Source organism: Syngnathus scovelli, chromosome 15, assembly GCF_024217435.2.
Source record: "Syngnathus scovelli strain Florida chromosome 15, RoL_Ssco_1.2, whole genome shotgun sequence".
In the NCBI taxonomy this organism is placed as follows: domain Eukaryota; kingdom Metazoa; phylum Chordata; class Actinopteri; order Syngnathiformes; family Syngnathidae; genus Syngnathus; species Syngnathus scovelli.
The window spans coordinates 2,237,283-2,258,097 of NC_090861.1; the positions used below are offsets into that span (position 1 = coordinate 2,237,283).

The window sequence follows — 20,815 nt, forward strand, 5'->3', positions numbered from 1 at the left end:
CTCATCATGAGGAGAAGAAGAAGAACCAACGACGAAGAAAAAAAAAGGCGGAGCTAGACATTTGAAATCCGCGGTAAACTGAAACAACGTCAGGGAAGTATATACATTTAAGGTTGTCTGTGTCCCGACACGGATAGAAAGGTAATTCTTTTATTTTCCTTTTAGTAACATCATCACAAAAAAACTGCTACAACTTGTATTTCCGTTCTCGCTACTTTCCAGATGTATATTTCTTTTCTGGCTGATATAATTGGATTTTTTTCTCAATATATTTGCCATCCTTATGTTGCTGACGTTATGCAGCACGTCTCGCGAGGGCTTCAACGAGAAGTCAATCTACAAGTTTTTGGCATCTCAACCGTTGTAAAATGATTTCCTAGCTTAATTACCTGTTGCATGTTTTTAAATAGCGTTTTCCACCATGACCAACGAGGATGCGAAGGTTATACCAGTACGGGTCGCCGTGCGCTGTCGTCCTTTAGTGGCAAAAGAACTCGATGAGGGATGTCAGAGCTGCCTTACCTTCGTCTCAGGAGAACCACAGGTCTGTATTCTAAATTATATATTTCCTTTTTGGTGGTAAAGTAACATGCCTGGCTTGTTATAATGAGGAGAAAAGGCTTTTCTGGGTTCTCTTAACAGGCTAATGATGCTGGAGTTTGTTTTAGAACATAAAATTACAAGGTGATTTCATGTTCATCAGAATTTAGTGATACTCTTTTTTTGACATTTGCTTTTTCCTCATGTGACTGACTACAACCAATGTCTTTCTTTGTTTATAATGCCAGAAGGGTGCTATTTTGGAACAACACATTTTCACTTTCAGTATTAATTCATTTGAAACACGCTATGTTAGTCGCTTTGCTACAGAATAAAAATACATTTGAGAGAAGAAAGATTTGTTCTCTTTTGCACAGAACCCATACTGGAAACAGAACCTTGATCCGAACCCTACCGCAAGTTACCAAATGTTCAAATGTCTTTCTTTCAGTTGGTGGTCGGCACAGAAAAGACGTTCACGTACGACTATGTATTTGATCCCACTGCAGAGCAGGAAGAGGTCTTCAGTACTGCAGTGTCACCTTTATTACATGGGCTATTCAAAGGTACCTGTACCTTTTAAAAATAAATAAATAAAAGACCAATTTAGCCAAGAGGATCACAATCATGTGTTTGTTTTTTGTAGGTTACCATGCCACAGTTATCGCATACGGACAGACCGGGTCTGGAAAGACTTTTTCCATGGGGGGAGCATACACATCTGCTCAAGAGAATGATCCCACTGTTGGTGTTATTCCACGAGTTATCAGGAGTATCTTTGAAGAAAAGGAAAAGAGTACAGACTGTGACTTCAAGATGAGAGTATCATATCTGGAGGTTGTATGACTTTATTTTTTTTAATCCCCTTTCATTGGCTTTGGGATAAACAAATGACACCGTTCTATATTTTTTTTTTAATCACAGCTCTACAATGAGGATGTTTTGGATTTATTGTGTACCGCTAAAGATAAAACAGTTGTGAGCATTAGGGAAGACCCCAAAGAAGGGATTAAGGTAAATGTTGCACACCCTCAATCAGGTTTTACCTGTATGATTTGTGTTTGTCTGAAAATCCCATCTTTAATGTCTATTTTTAGATTGTGGGGTTAACTGAGAAGAAGGTGGTCTCCGCTCAAGAGATGGTGAGCTGCCTGGAGCTGGGCAACTCGGTTCGCACTGTGGGCTCCACAGCCATGAACGCTGCCTCGTCACGCTCACATGCCATCTTTACCATCACGCTGGATCAACGCAAAGGGAAAGACAAGTCCGTGTCATTGTTGTTTAGCCGTTTGGGGGGGGCTTGAATATTTGAGACATCCTTCTCATCTTTTTTTTTATTTATTCTGTGCAGAATGGACTCAGTTGTTTCCAAGCTGCACCTTGTGGATTTGGCTGGCTCAGAAAGGCAGAAAAAAACCAAAGCTGAGGGGGATCGTTTAAAGGAAGGTACAGCATCCCTGCCACGCATAACCTTGAATTTAACATTGACCTGAAATGGCTCTGCCCTCAGAATGTGTCCCCAATAACATTCTCATCCTCAGGCATCAGCATCAATAAAGGACTTTTGGCTTTGGGTAATGTGATCAGTGCCTTGGGGGATGAAAGTAAGAAAAACGCCTTTGTCCCTTACCGAGACTCCAAACTCACTCGCCTGTTGCAAGGTAGGCTTGAATTTATTTTGAGGTGAGCTTCAGAAATGGTTTTTAAAATTTGACATAATTATCAATGGCTTGTAGCCTATAGTGCATGGTTATAAATAACCAAGTTATTGTGCATCGACAGATTCTCTCGGAGGCAACAGTCACACATTGATGATAGCGTGCATCAGTCCTGCGGACACGAACCTGGACGAGACTATCAACACGCTGCGATACGCTGACCGAGCTCGGCAAATCAAAAACAAGCCTGTGGTCAACGTGGACCCCAAAGTGGCAGAGATGAACCGTTTGAAGCAGCAGGTGCATAGAAAGTGACACGAGTGTAAGACCTTTAAATGAGTCCTGACACTCCTCGCGTCCACAGGTTCAGGAGTTGCAGGTGATGCTTCTTCATGCTCGTGGAGGAGTGGCACCAGCGCTCTCCGGGAATGAAAAAAGGTTGCTGGAACAGAACCGCACTCTGCAGGAGGAGAATACGAAGTTGAGCAAGGAGCTGAGTGAGACTGTCGGACAAACGGCGCTCATGTTTGAGAAGATCATTACGGTGAGTGTGAAACAGGTCGTTGCAGTGAATGTGCATAGAACATGAATCTTATTTTTTAGGCTTTATTTTTGTCATTCTTATCTTTTGTTGCAGACGGAGCACATCAACGAGAAACTTCAAGGCAAACTGGAACAACTGCAGCGTCATGCAGCGTAAGCTTTACTTCAAATGTGGACTCTTAATATTAAATGACCTTGTTTTGTGAAATTCATTTTATGGTGTCTCACGGGTGCTTGTGGGTTTTTATTACAGTTGCAGAATCGACCTTGAGAAAGTAATGGAGACACTACAGGATCAGGAGTTGAAGGAGAACGTTGAAGTAATGAAGAACCTTCAAGAAGTTATCTTGGAGATCAAGGTATGAAAATCACCAGTGACTAAAAAATATTGAGGTTTATAGGATTCTCGAGTTCAATCTGTAAATTGAAGGAAATCGAACGGAATGAGGAATTAACACGCTTTTCCGATGAGCTTGGTAGCGAGGGTATGATTTTTATTTTTTCTAACAGCGTGAGAGTGCAGGCATTGCTGCCTCTATCGATGCCATGGCTGCAGGAGAGGATGAGCAGTACAATGAAGTCGATGACCACCCAGTCGTAAGTAGTTTTTTTTTTGGGGTCTCCCTTTCCTCCCCATGAACATTGTGTTTCCCTTCTGTCCCATTAGGAAAGCAAAAGCAATGCGACTGCAAGCAATGACTCACAAGATGGCTTTACAGCCCGCCATGCGCTGCAGCAGGCCCAAATGTCCAAAGAGCTGATCGAGCTGAACAAGGTGTTAAGTTTAAAGGAGGCCCTGGTTAAGAAGATGTGCCAGAATGACAGCCAGCTGGAGTCGGTGCAGTCGGAGCAGCAGGTGAGAGAAGTCAATCTAGCAGCGATGTCATGGCATTCATACATTTTGTCATTTGATCTCTTAGCAAGACTTGCAGGATCTGCAGATGGCGGTGAATTCATTGCAACAGGAGAAACAAGAGCTCGTTTTGGAACTTCAGTCTGCAAAGAAAGGCAAAAACCACGCCAAGTACGCTCCTTAGGCAAAGGCTTTACATTTCCACAATTGTGAAGCGATCCTCTCAGAAGCCACTCATCCATCTTCTTCACACTCGCAGGCTGAGTGAACAGCGCAGGAAGCGTCTGCAGGAGTTGGAAGGCCAGCTGGTTGACCTGAAGAAGCAGCTTCTTGAGCAGTCCAAAATGCTCAAACTCAAAGAGTCTTCTGTTCAGAAAGTTAGCAAGTTGATGCAGGAAATACAGGTACATGGAAATGACAGAATTTTTTTTTGGATGCAGTTGAGATCTGCCGTATAGTGCACATGTTTGGAAGGAACCCAAGACTCATCGTCTCAAAGTTAAAAATATTTACACGGATTGTCCCTGCAGGCGATGAAGTCCCAGCGTACTCAGCTAATGAAGCAGATGAGGGATGACTCTGAGAAATTCCGACTCTGGAAGAAGGAAAAGGACAGGGAGGTGATTCAGCTGAAAGAAAAGGTACAGTGCACGGGGCCACGCTGCCCGAAATAATAATCATCTGATTTGCAGCGCATTTTCAAAATGAATCCCAACTTTTGACAGGATCGTAAACGTCAGTACGAGCTGCTTAAACTCGAGAGGGATTTCGAGAAACAGGCCAATGTCCTGCGGCGGAAAACAGAGGAGGTGAAGTTTGGTCTTTGCGTTCACCCGACTCGTTACTTGAATGTTTTGAACTGCACGAGCCGCACAAATCGAATGTCAATATGCAAAACAGCTGTTGAATGTTCTGACCAACAGGCTGCGGCGGCAAACAAGCGGCTGAAAGTTGCTCTGCAGAAGAGAAGTGAAGTCGTCGAGAAACGCAAGGATTCTCACGGCAGAGGGACGGAGGGAGCTGCTGCAAGGGTGAAGGTAATATTTCCGCTCACAGTAGATCTTCTCGCATGAGTACTCGTCATCATTAATGTCGTCAATGCAATTTGCGTCAGAATTTGTTTCTCAGCGAGGCCGAGGTCATGGTTAGCATAGCAGAGGCCCGGCGTCACCTCAATGACCTTCTGGAGGACAGGAAAGTCTTGGCTCAGGAGATAACGCAACTCAGGCAGCAGATTGATGCCGGGGAGAAGCCAGCTGCTAAAATCAGGGTGAGTTTTTTGTGGCTGGTGTCTTTAACGTTCATGTTACTTTTGTTCTGAAACCAGGAAAGTACAGAACTCTCTCGTCATTTTAAGCGTGACAACAAATACTTTTTTTTTTTTTTACCTGTGCCATCTTTCCGTAAAGCGCCGGACGCTGCTGTTGTCTGAGTTGGAGAATCGGAGGGCGCTGGAGACACCTATGAACAAACAGCTGGAGAACTTGACGACAGAAATGGAACTCAGGTTAGTCAGACGGACTACAAAAATTGTTTGGGGGGTTTCGATAGGTTATTGATCTGATGTAAACGTGCTCACGACTTGAACTTTCGGAGCAATTGCTGTTTTATTATTTGAGCAGGAATGCCCAGATAGCTGACCTTCAGCAGAAGGTTCTTGCCGCAGACAGCGAGGGGCGTCTGAAACAGCGTATAGATGGCATCGTAAGCATTGTCGATGCCAAGTGTGCCATCAGAGTGCTGATGACTGAGGTGAGCCTGCCTGCTTGGGTCCAGAACGGAAAACAAAGCATGCCTGTCTCCAATGTCTTTGCATGATGAAGTCTCAAGTCAGAAATGACCAAATGATGGGGACTCTTCCATATTTGTCTTCTCAGCTGGTGTCAGCCAAGACAGCATCAGCCAAGCAAGAGAGTGAACTCCAACATGAGAAAGCCAACACGCACGAGTTAAACAAACGTTTGGCTGACGAGCGAATAATGATGTCCAACATGGACATGGACCATCAGCAGCAGCTTGTGGAATTAGAGCAGAGGCATCAAGACAAAGTACTCGTCGTCCTTTACAGGTTTTACTTAGAGCTCGCTTTCCTTCTTCTGCAGTATGTACTTCCCTCCCTGCAGGTCCAGTGTCTCCTGAATCAGCTCCAGAGCAAACCCATCGGTCAAGAGCCTGATGACAGAAGCACAAGGGAGGAGGAGCTCCTACATCGCCTCAAACTTCAGGTTCGTCCTTGCACTGTTAAAAAGAAATGACTTCCCGATTAACGGGGTTCCTCGCCTTAGGATGAAGAGCTGCAAAAACTGCGTGAGCTATATGAGCAGAGTCGAAACCTGGTGTTGCAGTATAGTCAAGTAAGTGCAATATTTAAAATGCTTCACTGGCATGGTCACTTTACATCTGCAGTAACACCAAGAGACCACCAGGTGGTAATATATTGCAAAATTTGGTTAGGTTTGATTTTATTTCTAACCCTCATAAATAGGATTTTAGAAAAATCACTTCACTTGAAGAACCAAACTTCTTTTTTTTCTTTATAACCTTCACATTTGGTCACACAGATGCGCATAAATAAGCAGGCGGCCGAAAGAAATTAATAAAAACTCTTAAAAAGGTTTACAGCAGTTCGGGCACGCCCTGTAAGGCCTTTTACAATAAAACATGATTTATCTTGTCAATAAAGATTTGATTATCTGTCAAATTTACTCAGGCACCCTTTCCCCTGCCTTTCAAAATGTTAAATTTATGCAAAAATGTCCCATCATTTTATTCCAGGATGGAAATATTTCAAGAGACTCTAGCAGTCCAGACATCACCTTCTTCAAGCCGCCATATTGCTCACCAATAGAGACGGTAGGCGATGGCCCTCGGCTTCTCTTCAAGAGGCATGTAAACGATGGATTTCATTTTTCTTTCAGGTTCTAGAGGATATTGAAAACAGGGAACACTACACTCCAGACCTAAAGCTACTACGTGTTTCAAAAGACGAGGACAAGAATGTGGATCAGGAGCTAGCCAAAAATAACATCAAAATTCTCAAAAAGAAAAAGCGACTCTTGTCAAATTATCAGGGTGGATTTTTCTCCAACTGCACCCCAGTCAGAGAAGAGTATCCTCCTTATGAGTAAGTCATCCACTACGTGAATAGCTAGTTTTGGATTTTAACTGGAGGGTTTTTTTTATTCCTCGTGTTAGTTTGTTTAACTTGTCCTGTGTTCTTTTGTTTAATAAAGTCTTAAGTGTAAAGCTTGGTTTATTTATTGATTTTTTTATTTATATAGATAGATATAACCCAAATGAGATCATGTTTTTTCCCCCTATTAATATGTGTACTTTATACTCAGTTGTATAGCACTAAATGCAAATAAGGCCTTTCTTTCCTTGTTTGCTTTTGGATAAAGTGAGCTCATCGGAAACAACTCTGATTGGAGAAGGACGGTGACCTGTGCATCAGTTTAATTTTGTTATCAGGTGTAAATTGCATCTGAAATGATGACCATCAATCCAAAGGTGAAAGATGGTGATTTATCAGGATAACACATTATTGCTGTGCACATATTGTTTCTCTTTAAAATGGACTCTGCTCGCAAGCATTGCCATGCCTTGAACTTCAAGATAAGATAACCCAAGTACAAGAATGAATCTTGTACAAGAATGTTCAATACTGCATCTATTCACTTATAGGAAAACGTATTATTTTTTTACTCAATGTTAAGCTCTGCAGCGTCTAGTTTTAATAGCAACTTAAAAAACATCAAACCAGAAGACCAACAGTCTTCCTGTTTCCTTTGATAGTCATTGTGAATCTGTTGGAGACTAATCTGTGGTACAATCTGATAACACATCATTCTCCAGGCACTGATATGTTTAATATTAATAGCTGAGATTGACCTTAAACTAGTACAATTGTAAAAACTTGTGTCGATATATATATTTTTTTTTAACGGCCCAGCAAACTAGTTCATTGTGTGCCAGCCACCCAAAATGGCTCCATGACCAACTTTTGGGTCCTACACTATTTCAAAAAAACCAACGCAGCAAAAAATGTGAATCATGAACTCCGCTCACGTGTTAACTGTAAAACGCACGTTTACATCTTGTCATAAACTTTACTCACTGCCACCTCCAATCAAATGGCACTCCATTTTTTTTAGAGGAACAACAAAAGAGATGTGATTGAAACTGGCCCTTCCCTGTGTCAGACAGTGTGGAATCAGGATGTTGGAGAGGGGCAGGGCACAAGGGCTGTTAAATATTGACAGCTAATATAATCATTAACCACCCACCAACCCCTGATCTCTTAAACTGGCAGCTCGGCCTGGTTGTCATTCCTTCCTCCTCTGCCATAACTAACGCTGCCACCTGAAACGCAGCTCTTGTTTCTCTATTTCCATCCTGTCGAGTTTCTTTGTCTTTTTCTTCTACCAACCTGTTTCTCTAACTTAACCACTGCGACCGAAACCTCGCCATGACCACGACGACATGCCGCTCCACTCCAAACGTTGGCCTCGTGACACCTCGAGGTGAGTACGGCTGAAATTGACGACTGCATGCTCGATTCAGTGGAACGTTTCAAACTAATGTGAACTCAAATTTATTTTCTTCACAGGGATGACAAACAGCACATTTGAATATTAAAGGGTTTTTAATGCTGAATTGTGAAAACTTCAAAAAGCTTTTTTAGTAGAATTTCAGAGGGGATATTTAATTACTGTTAATTATATTATTTTAGTTTCATTAATTGACTGGTGACCAGTCCAGGGTGTAACCCGAAGTCACATGGTATAGCTTCACTCGTTAGACTGGGCCGTAAAAGCTGATTAAAAAAAATGACAATTTATTTATTTGCTTTTTTTTTACATTTAATTTAAATGCACTGTTCTTAAAGGTGGAAGTACATCATTGAAGATTTAAAAATAAATATATATATGTGAACAAGAAAGCAGCAGTAAACGAATTAGACACGCCCATATTTTCACATATTGACAGACGTCCTCATAATTGCCACCATAAAATGAGTGTTATCTAGTCAAGCTTTGGCCCTTTGGTCATGCTGTTGGTTGATGTGTATTTGAGGCAGTAAAACAGGGAGGAGGAAATTAGGAGGTCAAAGTCACCCACCAGAGGACCATCGTTGAAAGCAGCCAAAAACCTAACTTAACCTCAGCGATCTTTGAACTTTATGCTGTCGGCGAGCGGCCCTCGTTCTCGTCACAGATCGGCCTCGATGAGACTTTCGGTGCTCGCTGGATGTAACAGCAACTCCATGTGGATGCTGGATCAAGTTCCAGTGGAGGTGCTGTTACTTACAGAGAGTTGCTACAGTGGATACAATAACTAATATGTTTCCAGATAGTTTATTAGAAAGAATAATGGGGCACAAGGTGATGACCTATGAATTGACAGCCAGTGATGATAATGTCTGCCTGTCATTTCTGTAGGCCACTGCTGTGTTTGTCCTTCATAACAGTTGTTGGGTCATCATCCATCATCAGTTTGATTTATCTTTGCAGGAGGGTTGAAAATGTACTGTTCTTAAATTGTGTTGACAATATCTCAATAAAGTTTTGATATTTTCCTTTATGAGGTTTTACTTTGCTGTTTGTGTGTACTGTTACTGTATCCAGGTCACTCCAAAATTGGAGGACAATTTCAGCATCAATATTGGAAGTTCTTATATAACATACACCTGATTTTCAAAATACAAAATTCTCTTCTCGATCAGTGTTTCCCAACTTTTTTATTAAATTACAGTATAAACCAACTATGGGACACATTTGAACTATTTGGGGCAGGTTTTTGTCCCCATTTGCAACACGACACAGGATACGGTTATAATAATCAGATTAAACATAAATATGTTGTTTTGTTTTTCTGTTTGGGGGAAATATATATGGTAAATGGGTGCTGACTGGTGAGCATTAACTTTATAGAAAGGCGCTATATGTGAATTTACATTTGTTTAAGAGCAGGTCGGACACATTCAAGACGGCGTACGAGTTTACGTATTCTAAACATCTTAAGTGTGGGTACTTTATTGTAGTGTACGTACATCAGTGACACCTAGTGGTTCAGGAAAAGAACCGCACTTCCCGTCAGGAAACGCGGTAAAAAGCTATTCCGGTTTCAGAAGGACAGCGGCATGGCATCCATCAGCGACGTGGCTAATGTTAATGGACGAGAAAACGGGGAGCCGGTGGTTAAGCGGCCACGAGAGAACGTCACGTCTGAGTTTCCGCTTCGTTCCCCAAAGGAGCCTGCGAACAAAGTGACCGTGGTGCTCGGAGCTCAATGGGGGGACGAGGGCAAAGGAAAAGTTGTGGACCTGCTCGCAATGGATGCGGATATTGTTTGCAGGTGTCAGGTAACGCTCATAATTACACTTGTTACATTATCTAATTGACATTCATACGTCCTCTAATTAAAATGGCAGACGGTTAGAGGCCAGGGGAAGTCGTTTCAGAAAAGCAGTGGTTAAATGTATGACCTGGTTCCGCATGTAGACAAGCTACGGTGCTAGCCTTGTTTGTAACCATGTGTTCAACGATAGATTACATTCACGAGAGAAACGTTGTGTTAATCTTTTCAAAGGGGTTGGCGAGTAATCATGCTATGCTCCTGATATGGTTTATATGAAGTGAAATGATGTAACACGACATGTTATCTCTGTTACCAGTGCGTGGGATGAGGCGTTTATGTCCCCTTGGAAATCCGAACTCTTAATTTTTATTTTATTTTTTCTGCAGGGTGGCAACAACGCGGGTCACACCGTAGTCGTGGACTCGGTGGAGTATGACTTCCACCTGCTACCTAGTGGCGTCCTCAACAAGAAAGCCATCTCCTTTATCGGTATATTGGTTCTCTAATTTATTGTGGCTGACTTAAATTTAGATGGAAAGATAAACAGTATACATAAAGTCACATGACTTTCATTTGACCTCAAATTGAGCACATATTCAGAAATGTCTTATTACATCTACATTTCTTATCAAAGTAATGGAAAAAGTTTTTAATAATTGAATTAAATAAACATTTGATTTGTTGTCACAGGCAATGGGGTTGTCATACACCTCCCTGGGCTGTTTGCAGAGGCACAATCGAACCTGAAGAAAGGCAAAGGTGAAAAAAAGAAAAGCCTTTTGGATAAATATGCGTTTGTCATGTTTAATAAAACATTTCATGTGTTTTTTTTTTTTTGTCCATGTAGGATTACAAGGATGGGAAGACAGACTTAAGATTTCTGATCGAGCTCACATCGGTGAGTATATTTTTCATGTCAAGTCTTTTGAAATGTGCAAGTGTCTCATTGAGGGTCCCTCGGTCCACTTTTAGTATTCAACTTCCATCAGTCTGTCGATGGCATTCAGGAGCAGCAGCGGCAGCAGCAAGAAGGGAAAAAGTAATTTTGCTAATTATTTCAAGCATTGCGTAACAGGCCCGCAGGAGAGACTGTTCTTGAAACTGCCTTTTTTTTCATTAACTGTTATGTGTTTATCTTTGCTGCAGTTTAGGGACAACCAAAAAGGGCATTGGCCCCGCCTACTCCTCCAAAGCTGCTCGGAATGGCCTCCGTGTGTGTGATCTTGTCTCGGATTTCAAAGTCTTTGAGGACAAGTGAGTTTGCTCATTAGACGTGAAAGTCAAATATCAGAAAAAATCATATTTGGGTTATGGTAGTAATAAAACAGCTGCCAGTCCGTGTGGAGCAATTTTTGCCTACAGGAGTATGAAAGAACTTTTTTTTTTTTTTTTTTTTTTTTTAAGGTTCCGCATGTTAGCAGAGCATTTCCTGACAATGTATCCAAATATGAATGTAGACATTGAAGGCGAACTGGAGCAGTTAAAGGTGAGAGAGGTGGCGGACTCACGCACACACACTCTTTTTTTTTTTACTTTTTTTTTATGGGTTTTGTAATTCCAGCAATAGAACAAAGAGTCCAGACTGCGATAACGTTTGTCAACTGATCCCTTTCTCCAGGGATATGCCGAGCGACTGCGCCCTCTAGTGACAGATGGTGTTTACTTCATGCACAAAGCTCTTACTGGTCCCAGTAAGAAAATCCTGGTGGAGGGGGCAAACGCCGCACTGCTGGATATTGACTTTGGTGAGTATTTGTCATTTAATCCATCTGATTGATCTTCAGTTAATAGCCATGTCTCCATCTAGGCACATATCCCTTTGTGACGTCGTCTAACTGCACCGTCGGGGGAGTGTGCACCGGGCTCGGCGTGCCGCCGTCACACGTTGGACGAGTGTATGGCGTGGTGAAAGCTTACACCACCCGGGTGGGGGTCGGTGCCTTCCCAACAGAACAGGATAATGTGAGTCATGATGCAACATTGTGAATTTAAATTCAAATTAGATTTGACTAAGTTGATTGGGACATGATTGATGAAAATAATTGAAACTTGTTTTGATCAAGTTCCTCAAACAAACACTCCCATCTTTTTCTTACAGGAGACTGGGGCTCTTTTACAATCCCGAGGTCGCGAGGTTGGCGTGACAACCGGCAGAAAGCGACGCTGCGGCTGGCTGGACTTGATACTGGTCCGATATGCTCACATGGTCAACGGCTTCTCGGCGTAAGCGGACATCCATCACTTTGACCAAATCTTTCCTTGTCATTGTCGCAATTGATCCGAGAGTCTCGTATTTGCAGCATCGCCCTGACCAAACTGGACATTTTGGACACCCTGTCGGAGATTAAAGTGGGAGTGGCCTATAACGTTGAAGGGAAACCTCTGCCGAGTTTCCCGGGTAAGTGACAAACCCTCATGTTGATAGTTTTTTTTTTTTTTAGCTCTGCCGACCACCATGTCAAGACGTGCATTTATAAACTTTTGGTTACGGTGCAGCAAACATGGACGTTCTGACGCGCGTCACCGTGGAGTACAAAACTTTCCCCGGCTGGTGCCGCAGCACCGAGGCGGCCCGCAGCTTCCCCGAGCTGCCGTCGCAGGCGCAGAACTACATTCGCTTCATTGAGGACTTCCTGCAAGTGCCAGGTTTGTAAAATCTCCTTCCGCGTCACCAGGGAGAGCGACAGGTCTCGGGGCGGGAATGTCAAACGTCCTTTCGTTCCCTCTCGTTTCAGTCAAGTGGGTTGGAGTGGGCAAGTCCAGGGAGAGCATGATCAAACTGTACTGATCAACGGGGCCACTGCCGTTGATTTCCTCACTCGTGGCCAGTACGACGTCGCTTTGCCATCATTTCACGTGTAAACTCCATCATAATGGAAATATTTCAGCAGAAAGAATCAAAGTCTCACGATTATCAATCACAAGTTAACAGCTGATGTTTCTGTGTTTTTAGGGTGTCAAGTTTTACAATTGGGTATTTACTGTATAATCATTCCTTTTCACAGTGATTCACATTTTTAAATTCTGAAGCTTACGAAGCGATGTTTGTTTACCCTTTAACAATTATTTACCAACTTGTGAGGAGTACCATTTTTTAAACCTGAGGTGGCATGATAGAGTAGCTAGCATTCATGGCAACATGAAAGCCCATTATGCAATAATGTTGACGTTATTTTTTTTGAACTGTTTTAAATGCTTTTAAATTGTTTGTAACCGTGATTGTTAGAGTGTGTGTTGTATTTTTGGAGCTCATTCTCACCACCAAAAAAATGATTTCCACGCCACAATTTCAGGAAACATTGATGTAAATATAAAAAGAGACTCGTAATAATAAATGTCATTCGGTTTCTATATGGCATCATATTCCCCTTGTGGCTTGCTATTGTCAATAAATGGAATCTTACAAGTTTTAATCCTACATTGGGTGATTCCAGTGATGATTACTTACAAGAAATCTGCAGAATTATTCACCCTTCCAGTATTTTACTCCCTTTTAAAACTTGCTGTAAAAGCTTTTCAGTGCCTGGAGGAATTAGATTAAACTGTAAAGTGGTTTCCTCTAGAGATCGATGCTGAGGTGTAAGTCTTTCACATTCTTGAACTGATCAAAATAGTCAAATTTAGTTTTGCTTCAATTCTCATCATTTGTTACAATTGAGACTTAATTTCATTTTGTATCCAAATAATATTGTAATTCGTTCCTGATCATTTTTTTGTTGTCATAGAGAAACAATATTAAAAAAAGCACCAAAAGCAGAATTCAGTCTTGTAACACAAAACCATTAAGAAAATAGTGGTGCAGATTCTTTTTCATGGTTGCACCTTCACTTAAATAAGCAAAAGATGCAGACGTTTGCTAACCAATCCATTTTCAGCCTCGAGAAGACTGCATCATCAAAAAATGATGCAGTTAATTGAAAATAAAGTGCTCTTAATTGCATCCTCGTCAGAGCCTCCCTCCCTCTGCATCTTATTTACCACCATCCTCTTTAGTAAATGTCAACACATTTATGCGTCAGCTAACATTTCGAGGGGCGGTATTTCTTTTTTTTAATTCCTGCCTAGCTTCTTTACAGGTGAGCAGTTGCCCTTCACTGGATGGACTTTAAGTGTGTGGAACCAAAGATAAAAAGTAACAAGTAAGTCTTTTTTTTTTTTTCTTAACATTTAACAAATGCCGGCTTTGGAAAAAAAATATTGCAGAAGTAAGGGAAGCTTTACTTGTTAGCAGCTTCCCTGTGACTATACCGGATAAACAATGGGGAAATAAAGTAATCTATTTACATTTGAACAATTTATGACTGAAAAGATGACAAGATAGGAAGGAAATGTGTTTCTGCTTTAGTAAATCTAGACAGACAGTCACTCCAATGTAAACTGAACCAAGGGAGATAAATGCCTTGAGTGCATGATACAAATCCAATTTAAACTTAAGTACAGCACCAGGATAGAGTTCATCATAAATAACATTTTACAATTGCGGTGCTGTGCACATTACCAATGTGATGTTTAGCTTTATTTATGTGCACAAGAGTGATACTGGCCATAACGTTGACATTCAAAACACAATTGGCAGTAATTCTCAGTTTGGATTATCCCTGTCAGAAAGGTTTCAACTGGTAATATAATATGGTTCTAGTTTGTAGGTCATATGAATAAAATGATTTGGGAGTGACATGAGGAGGGTATTGCTGTTGGCTCTGCGCTAGTTATACAGAAATACTCATTTGTGCATTCAAAGTAGCTATGGCATAACCAAATCAAATGTTTTTTGTCAAGATGGTACGATGGAAGAGGCTAAAGACAAAGGACAGAAATAGATGTGAGTGAATTTGATTCTAGGATGGGGTGAAGCAACAGAGATTTTTTAGAAGTTCTGGAGTTGCAAGCCATTGATGAGAAAAGCATATTTTAAAAAAATAAAATAAAAAAACTTGCAGGTATTAAAGTTTCTGTTGCTAGGTGTGCAACATTTGCTAACACCCACATCCAGGTTCTTCCAAATTAGCATTATGAACTGTGTTGAGGAGTTTCATTTAGACAAAAGTAGCACTTAGTCGCTCCTATCTTATTGCACGTTATTGTTTGTGACTCAATTTAAAAAAAAAAGCTGAATACTACAGTCACCAAATGATCAACTGATGTCAGACTACTACAGCACTTGTGTCAAGTAGCATGAGGCTATTGTGACAAGGGAGGCTGAGCTGGCTCCCCAGTGGGAACCCATCAGACCTCAATGAATCCCAGCATCGATCCCACACAAACAGCCTCAAAGGGGGGGCGACCACATGATGCAATGTCCATTTCGACATTCCATTTCATGCATGGAGCTTTTCCCTCCTCCTCCCTCTTTGAGACCAATCTTTTTCTCTCTCGTCGTAATGTCAGCTTGATTGAGTATTTTCTCCTCCCTCGTGTGCTCAGCCTTGCTTCTTCCTCACTCACACACATATTGCTGCATGAGGCGACTGCAACTCTGGCTTCTTATTTTTCTTCGTTTTTAAGGTAGGAGCACTGTGCTGAATACATCACGAACCCTCTCGTGTTAAAAAAAAAAAAAAGGATGATTAAGGTATGGCTTGCAGCAGCTGCATCATCTGCAGTGCTGTTGCCACGTTTTAATTTCCTTTGTCGGCTGCTGTTTAATCTCATTGTGTCGGGCTGCGTTCATTTTTAAAGTTCAACGATTTTTGCGAGAAATTAAGTGCACATGGTAATCACATTGATGGCATGTGGAAATGGGATCAATATGTTTATTGGATTTCTGCTAACACGCTAAGAGGACTGCTTTCAAAGATGTTGTGGCTGGAACTGTTCAAGACGTGCGTGTTTATTTTGAAAATATGTTCAAGGCGAGGTTTACAGGAAAAAAAACTTCCTTTGACTCTATTTCAATATCTCCAGCTAAAGTAATTATTAATTAATGCACAATCAAATGACAATGGTTAAAGATGCTGAAAAAAACTGAGTTTTGATTGACAGCATCAGTAAAATAACATCATTTTTTTAATTTATTTTTTTATTACTGCAAACTATCATACAAAATTAAACTCTGGTATTGTCACATCTTTCAATGGAGCCTGTCGGGGGTTTAATGGATTAGCCAATCAGCTGAAGCTATACAATACAGTGCAAATGATAATAAACGTGCCGTTGAAGGATTGCACAAATTAAAATTCAGCAATATATTTTTATAACCAGCATCTCATTGCATTGCAGTAATGTATTCAAAATATTATCCAAGAGGGTGTGTGCTTGATTTTAAATCCTCTGTACTGTAGTGTCGCCTCCAACTGAGTGTGATGTAGATGGGCTCCCCAGTGGTTACGGATCCAGGGAATCCATCCTTAGGCCGGGGGAAAAGAAAGACTGGAAAAGAAGAAGGCGTGGTCGCAATAGCAGGTTTGCAGAGCCACAACGGGGTTTCTTTAAATATTTTTATTGATATTATTGCTTTTTGGGGTGTTTCAGCCACAGCAGCTGGGATCCAGGTCATAACAACACAGAGCCTTGCAGAGAAAAAGCTGCACCCACGTTTGAAGTGAGCGGAAGTGCAGCCATGCGCTGCTCCACCCTGCTTGCCATCCTCACAGGGGTGCTTCTCTACTTGGTGCTGGGTGCCGTGGTGTTCAGGGCTTTGGAGACGCCGCGAGAAGAAGGCAAGCATAAGAAGCTGCAGGGGACATGTCAAGAATTCCTGATGAACTTTACCTGTGTTGGACCTGATAACCTGCAAGCTTTCATAGAGGTATCATGCCAGATATTCTCACATTATTTTTTATTTATTGGCAACTCACTAAACACTGCTTTAAATTTGATGATGTCATCAATTAATAGCTAATATTTGCGTCTGCTTATTGTTGTGGTGGCCATTTTTGGTTCTGTAGAACTGTTTTGGTTGTTTTTTTTTATCACATAGTGTAAAAGAATTTAACTTAAAATATTATTGAAGTTTGTTCTCTTAAAATTTTAAGTTTACTAATTTTTTTACTAATTAATTTAATTTAAATAATTATTTTTTATGACACCAAAATGTAACTGACAATAGCCAGCCACACTCTTTGAAATATATTTCAAAGTGAATAATGAAGAGGCTTGCTATTCCTCCACTTCAGTATTCTGCCTTTTTTTAAAAATATTTTAGAGCCACTATAGTTCTCATGTATTCAGGAATGCAAGCATGACCAAAAGAAGTCCGAGTAAGTGTAAGTGGCCACACCACATTGCTTTGTGCCATTAAGCATTACACTGCACTTTTTTACATACACACAGGAAAAGCACTGGTTCGTGAAGCAATTTTGAAGCTTCATGTTCCCATCACAGGATAACATACTGATTTGGAATATTCAGGGTACTAAATTCTTCCAAATTCCATGGCAGGAGGTAGCAGAGGCCATCAGTGCAGGCGTGGATCCGAGTAGTAATGCCACCTTTGTCAGCCAATGGAATTTGGCCACTGCCTTTTTTTTCTCTGGGACAATCGTCACGACGATTGGTGAGTTTCCTCCCCTCCCGCAATCCTGCATGATGACATGATCATGATTTCTTTTGATTCGACCTATTTAGGTTTTGGAAACATCTCACCCAAGACAGAAGGTGGTCAACTGTTTTGTATTTTCTACGCCTTGGTTGGAATTCCATTCTTTGGCATCCTTCTCGCTGGGGTCGGAGACCATCTTGGGACAGGGTTGAGGAAAACAGTTGCCAAGATAGAGAAACTCTTCCTGGTCAGAGCAAAAAATAATAATTTGCGTGATGGTTTTATTTGACGCACTTTTTCTTACTGACAGAAATGGCGCATCAGTCAAACCATTGTCCGAGTGATTTCTGCCATCTTGTCCATCCTGCTGGGCTGCCTGCTGTTTGTTGCAGTGCCAATTTTGGTTTTCCAAAGGGTGGAGGGTTGGACCTTGCTGGAATCGGCGTACTTTGTCGTCATCACCTTGACAACTGTGGGATTTGGGGACTACGTGGCAGGTAAGCCACAAATTGGTAACAATAAAATATAGACTTTTTGATATAACCTTCTGATACTCCTCTTGAAGGAGATTCAGGGCTTGAAGGCAGTGACCACTGGTACAAGCCTTTGGTGTGGTTCTGGATCTTGCTGGGTCTTGCCTACTTTGCATCCATTCTGTCAATGATTGGAAACTGGCTTCGAGTTCTCTCAAAGAAAACCAGAGCTGAGGTTTCAAACCCTTTCTGTTGCTTTTATTATTGGAGTATTTTCCATGATTCCTGATTTTATTCTCCTGTCTTAGATGGAGGAACTGCGGGCCCATGCTACCGACTGGACACAAAACATCCAGAATATGGATTTTCGAATCTCGGGCAAAATTGATGACCCCTTTAGACGGCGTCGGAGAAGGCGGCGCCATCGTGCTCGCCGCCACGCTCAAGGAACTTCAGCTCCCGGGGCTCCTGAGGGAGAAGTTCAGAACGAGAGCGAAACAGATTCAGAATCTTACTCCTCTTATACATCCTCCAATGAGTCCGAGTCTGGATCTGAATCTGAAAGCACTCACACCGAGCCTGTGGACAACGAAAAGCAGGACCCGCTCTTTTCTCAGCCTCTTGACTATTTTGGGGAGAACCTAGCGTTCATCGACGAGTCATCTGATGCTCAGAGCGGCAATTTACATTTAGATACTCAATTGGATTCAAAATCACCTAATCTTAAACGTGGCCATTCACACAAAAGGAGGCGCCACAGGAAGCCTGAGCCACGGAGAAGCTCCAAAAATAATGGAAACAAACCATCCAGTCTTGACGTGAAGGAGCACAATGGAACCACACAGCCGGTTCCAAATAAACCACTGAAGCCTCAAGTATAAAAACCATGTCGCAAGCACAAGTTCTTCACTGGAGGTGGGACTAATGAAAGGACATTTTAAGGCAAAAAAATTTGCATATTTACAGGCACATGAAAATGAAGTGTTGCACAAGCTTTGGCTGCATGTTTGCAGATGCTGCTGTTTACTTTTGCGCTAATGCCTTAATGTTAAAAGTGATGCCTTGGCTTTCTTTGCTGCCCTCTGCTGGCCTGAGAGAGGATCAACACTTTCTTTTTTGTAATCATTTATGTAACTGTCCAAAACGATGCAAAAAAATAATAATAATCAGGAAGGACCAACCAAAGATCACACCATATGTGCTACTATTTTGCTGGTGCTGATCTCAGACATTTGCCTGCCAACTTTCTTAAAGTGCTCTACGTCCTTCTGGAATCAACTACTGTGTTTTACAATGTTTACTGTGAAAACAAAACATGATGACGTTGCTGATTAATATCTTCTGTACTGCATGGACTGGTGGACTGGAACTTGTTCTCATGTTCTGTACAGAGATGATCTCAGAGCAGCATTTCTTTTCAATTATACATTTGGCACGGCATATTATAGAATGTAAATCTGTCTGGACTCTTCTTCTAACTTTACCACATTATGTACTGTATGCTGGTCAGGACAAATTAAGACTAAGCTGCAAGACTGGAATAGCACACATACTGACAAGAACACACTTTGGTAGACTCAAAAGACTCGCAACAATGCAGTATCAATCACAATGCTCTTTATTTATGTCTATATATATATTTTTTTTTTAAAGGTCATTATAGTCAGTCACTGCAAAATGAACAAACAATTCCAGAGGAGCTTGGCAAATAGAAGAGATGCTCGAAGCCAAGAATAAATTGCTCAAATTCATACGTGGCGGGGACAAGTGGCACATAGAAGAGAGAACACACGCAGACTAAATATACACAAGAGGTGCATGTGATGATTGTAGACAGGTGAAAGAAACACTTACAGCTTGGAAAAGAATACAATCGCCATGCCTGGAAGAAATGTGTGAAGTGGAAAAACAAATAAGAAATTAACACAAGTAGGTGAATTAAATTGACACTCCATTTTGAGAGTGTTTTAAAGGGGTCCTCATTAAGGTATTTTTAATCAATATGTATGTGATAAGTGAGTTTGCCCTTCTGGTGTACCTATCTTGGCCACTGGGTGGCAGTATAATACAGTCATAAAGACAAACGAAGAAGAACAGAACGTCTATTACGGTAAGATGGTGTAATGATAGTTATTTTTGTTGCGGATAAATAACATGACTTATCTGTCTACATGTGTTGCTCCATCTTTTGTGTTCAAATATTTCTCTCATATTCGCATGTATGTTAAATTAAGAAGTATGCAGATAATGAGCAATCAAGCACCCTGAGCAAATGGGACAGTTTACTGTAGCATGTATAAAGATGACAGGCAGCCTTGTGGCATGGCGATCAGGAAGTCAGCAGGCTGTGATGATGTGCACTGGCAAGTGGGTGACCTTTTACTGGAGGACACACGCGCACGCGCACACGCACCCAGCTGCTTGAATGCCATGCACACTATTGCTGCACTCTCCCTGCTGCTGCCACCAGAGGGAGAATTCTGACTCGTCTGTACAATTCACTCCTGACCTGCAGAAAATAATCTCTTTTATGTCTTTATATGTATCTTATTATAATCAAATCCCTATATTGTCAACTTGCCTAGCCAAGGGAAAATAGTTATATTTTTAAATGAACACTATGTTCAAATCAAGATGAACTCCATTTCACAAATATCCATTGTCATTATTGTGAATTGACATGTTAGCTCATTCTAATGACCGGCTAACATTTAATAATTGATCAACACTGAGCCTTATCGTCTCGTGTTCTGGTTTGTGTTGCCTCTGTATAGGTTACAAGGACTGCAGTTACCTTAAAACCAACCATATGCACCTAACCAAGTAAGACTTTGTATATGCTCAAGTGTAGAATGGAGTGTGGTGGGGTCTATTCTCTGGCTGCCTTGCTATTATGAGTCATAGATGC

The 20,815-nt window shown here is 41.4% G+C and overlaps 3 protein-coding genes and 1 long non-coding RNA gene across 6 annotated transcripts; all 4 read left to right on the plus strand.

Moving 5' to 3' along the window:
* On the plus strand, window positions 1-6,840 carry kif4 (kinesin family member 4). The gene is made up of 27 exons (XM_049742508.1): window positions 1-141; window positions 411-544; window positions 992-1,106; window positions 1,187-1,377; window positions 1,465-1,554; window positions 1,638-1,804; window positions 1,892-1,986; window positions 2,082-2,201; window positions 2,323-2,498; window positions 2,563-2,742; window positions 2,836-2,894; window positions 2,995-3,100; window positions 3,252-3,338; window positions 3,409-3,597; window positions 3,662-3,765; window positions 3,854-3,998; window positions 4,125-4,235; window positions 4,320-4,403; window positions 4,518-4,631; window positions 4,709-4,864; window positions 5,004-5,101; window positions 5,217-5,346; window positions 5,472-5,642; window positions 5,718-5,819; window positions 5,880-5,948; window positions 6,370-6,447; window positions 6,513-6,840. Exons 2-27 carry the CDS (start codon window positions 422-424, stop codon window positions 6,720-6,722), a joined length of 3,270 nt encoding a protein of 1,089 aa, XP_049598465.1. The 5' UTR covers window positions 1-141; window positions 411-421; the 3' UTR covers window positions 6,723-6,840.
* Window positions 6,841-7,868: 1,028 nt separating this feature from the next.
* Window positions 7,869-9,177, plus strand: LOC125981957 (uncharacterized). Its single transcript, XR_007486215.2, has 2 exons — window positions 7,869-8,117; window positions 8,204-9,177. It is a non-coding gene; the product is annotated as an uncharacterized lncRNA (long non-coding RNA).
* A 506-nt stretch (window positions 9,178-9,683) lies between these two features.
* Window positions 9,684-13,372, plus strand: adssl (adenylosuccinate synthase, like). The gene is made up of 13 exons (XM_049742130.2): window positions 9,684-9,958; window positions 10,341-10,443; window positions 10,645-10,713; window positions 10,802-10,852; window positions 10,927-10,993; window positions 11,101-11,208; window positions 11,359-11,440; window positions 11,573-11,699; window positions 11,762-11,916; window positions 12,053-12,177; window positions 12,255-12,352; window positions 12,451-12,600; window positions 12,690-13,372. The coding sequence occupies exons 1-13, from the start codon at window positions 9,737-9,739 to the stop codon at window positions 12,740-12,742; spliced, it is 1,410 nt and encodes a 469-aa protein (XP_049598087.1). The 5' UTR covers window positions 9,684-9,736; the 3' UTR covers window positions 12,743-13,372.
* A 148-nt stretch (window positions 13,373-13,520) lies between these two features.
* Window positions 13,521-19,363, plus strand: LOC125982000 (potassium channel subfamily K member 4). Of its 3 annotated transcripts, none has more exons than XM_049742128.1 (9): window positions 13,521-14,093; window positions 16,236-16,356; window positions 16,426-16,495; window positions 16,588-16,702; window positions 17,335-17,449; window positions 17,521-17,681; window positions 17,745-17,931; window positions 18,000-18,142; window positions 18,216-19,363. In XM_049742128.1, exons 2-9 carry the CDS (start codon window positions 16,263-16,265, stop codon window positions 18,786-18,788), a joined length of 1,458 nt encoding a protein of 485 aa, XP_049598085.1. In that variant the 5' UTR covers window positions 13,521-14,093; window positions 16,236-16,262; the 3' UTR covers window positions 18,789-19,363. The 3 variants fall into 3 exon arrangements, with proteins under 3 accessions (XP_049598085.1, XP_049598084.1, XP_049598086.1); XM_049742129.2 differs by lacking the exon at window positions 13,521-14,093 and adding an exon at window positions 14,131-15,459; XM_049742127.1 differs by having other exon boundaries at window positions 16,426-16,702.
* Window positions 19,364-20,815: the final 1,452 nt, after the last annotated feature.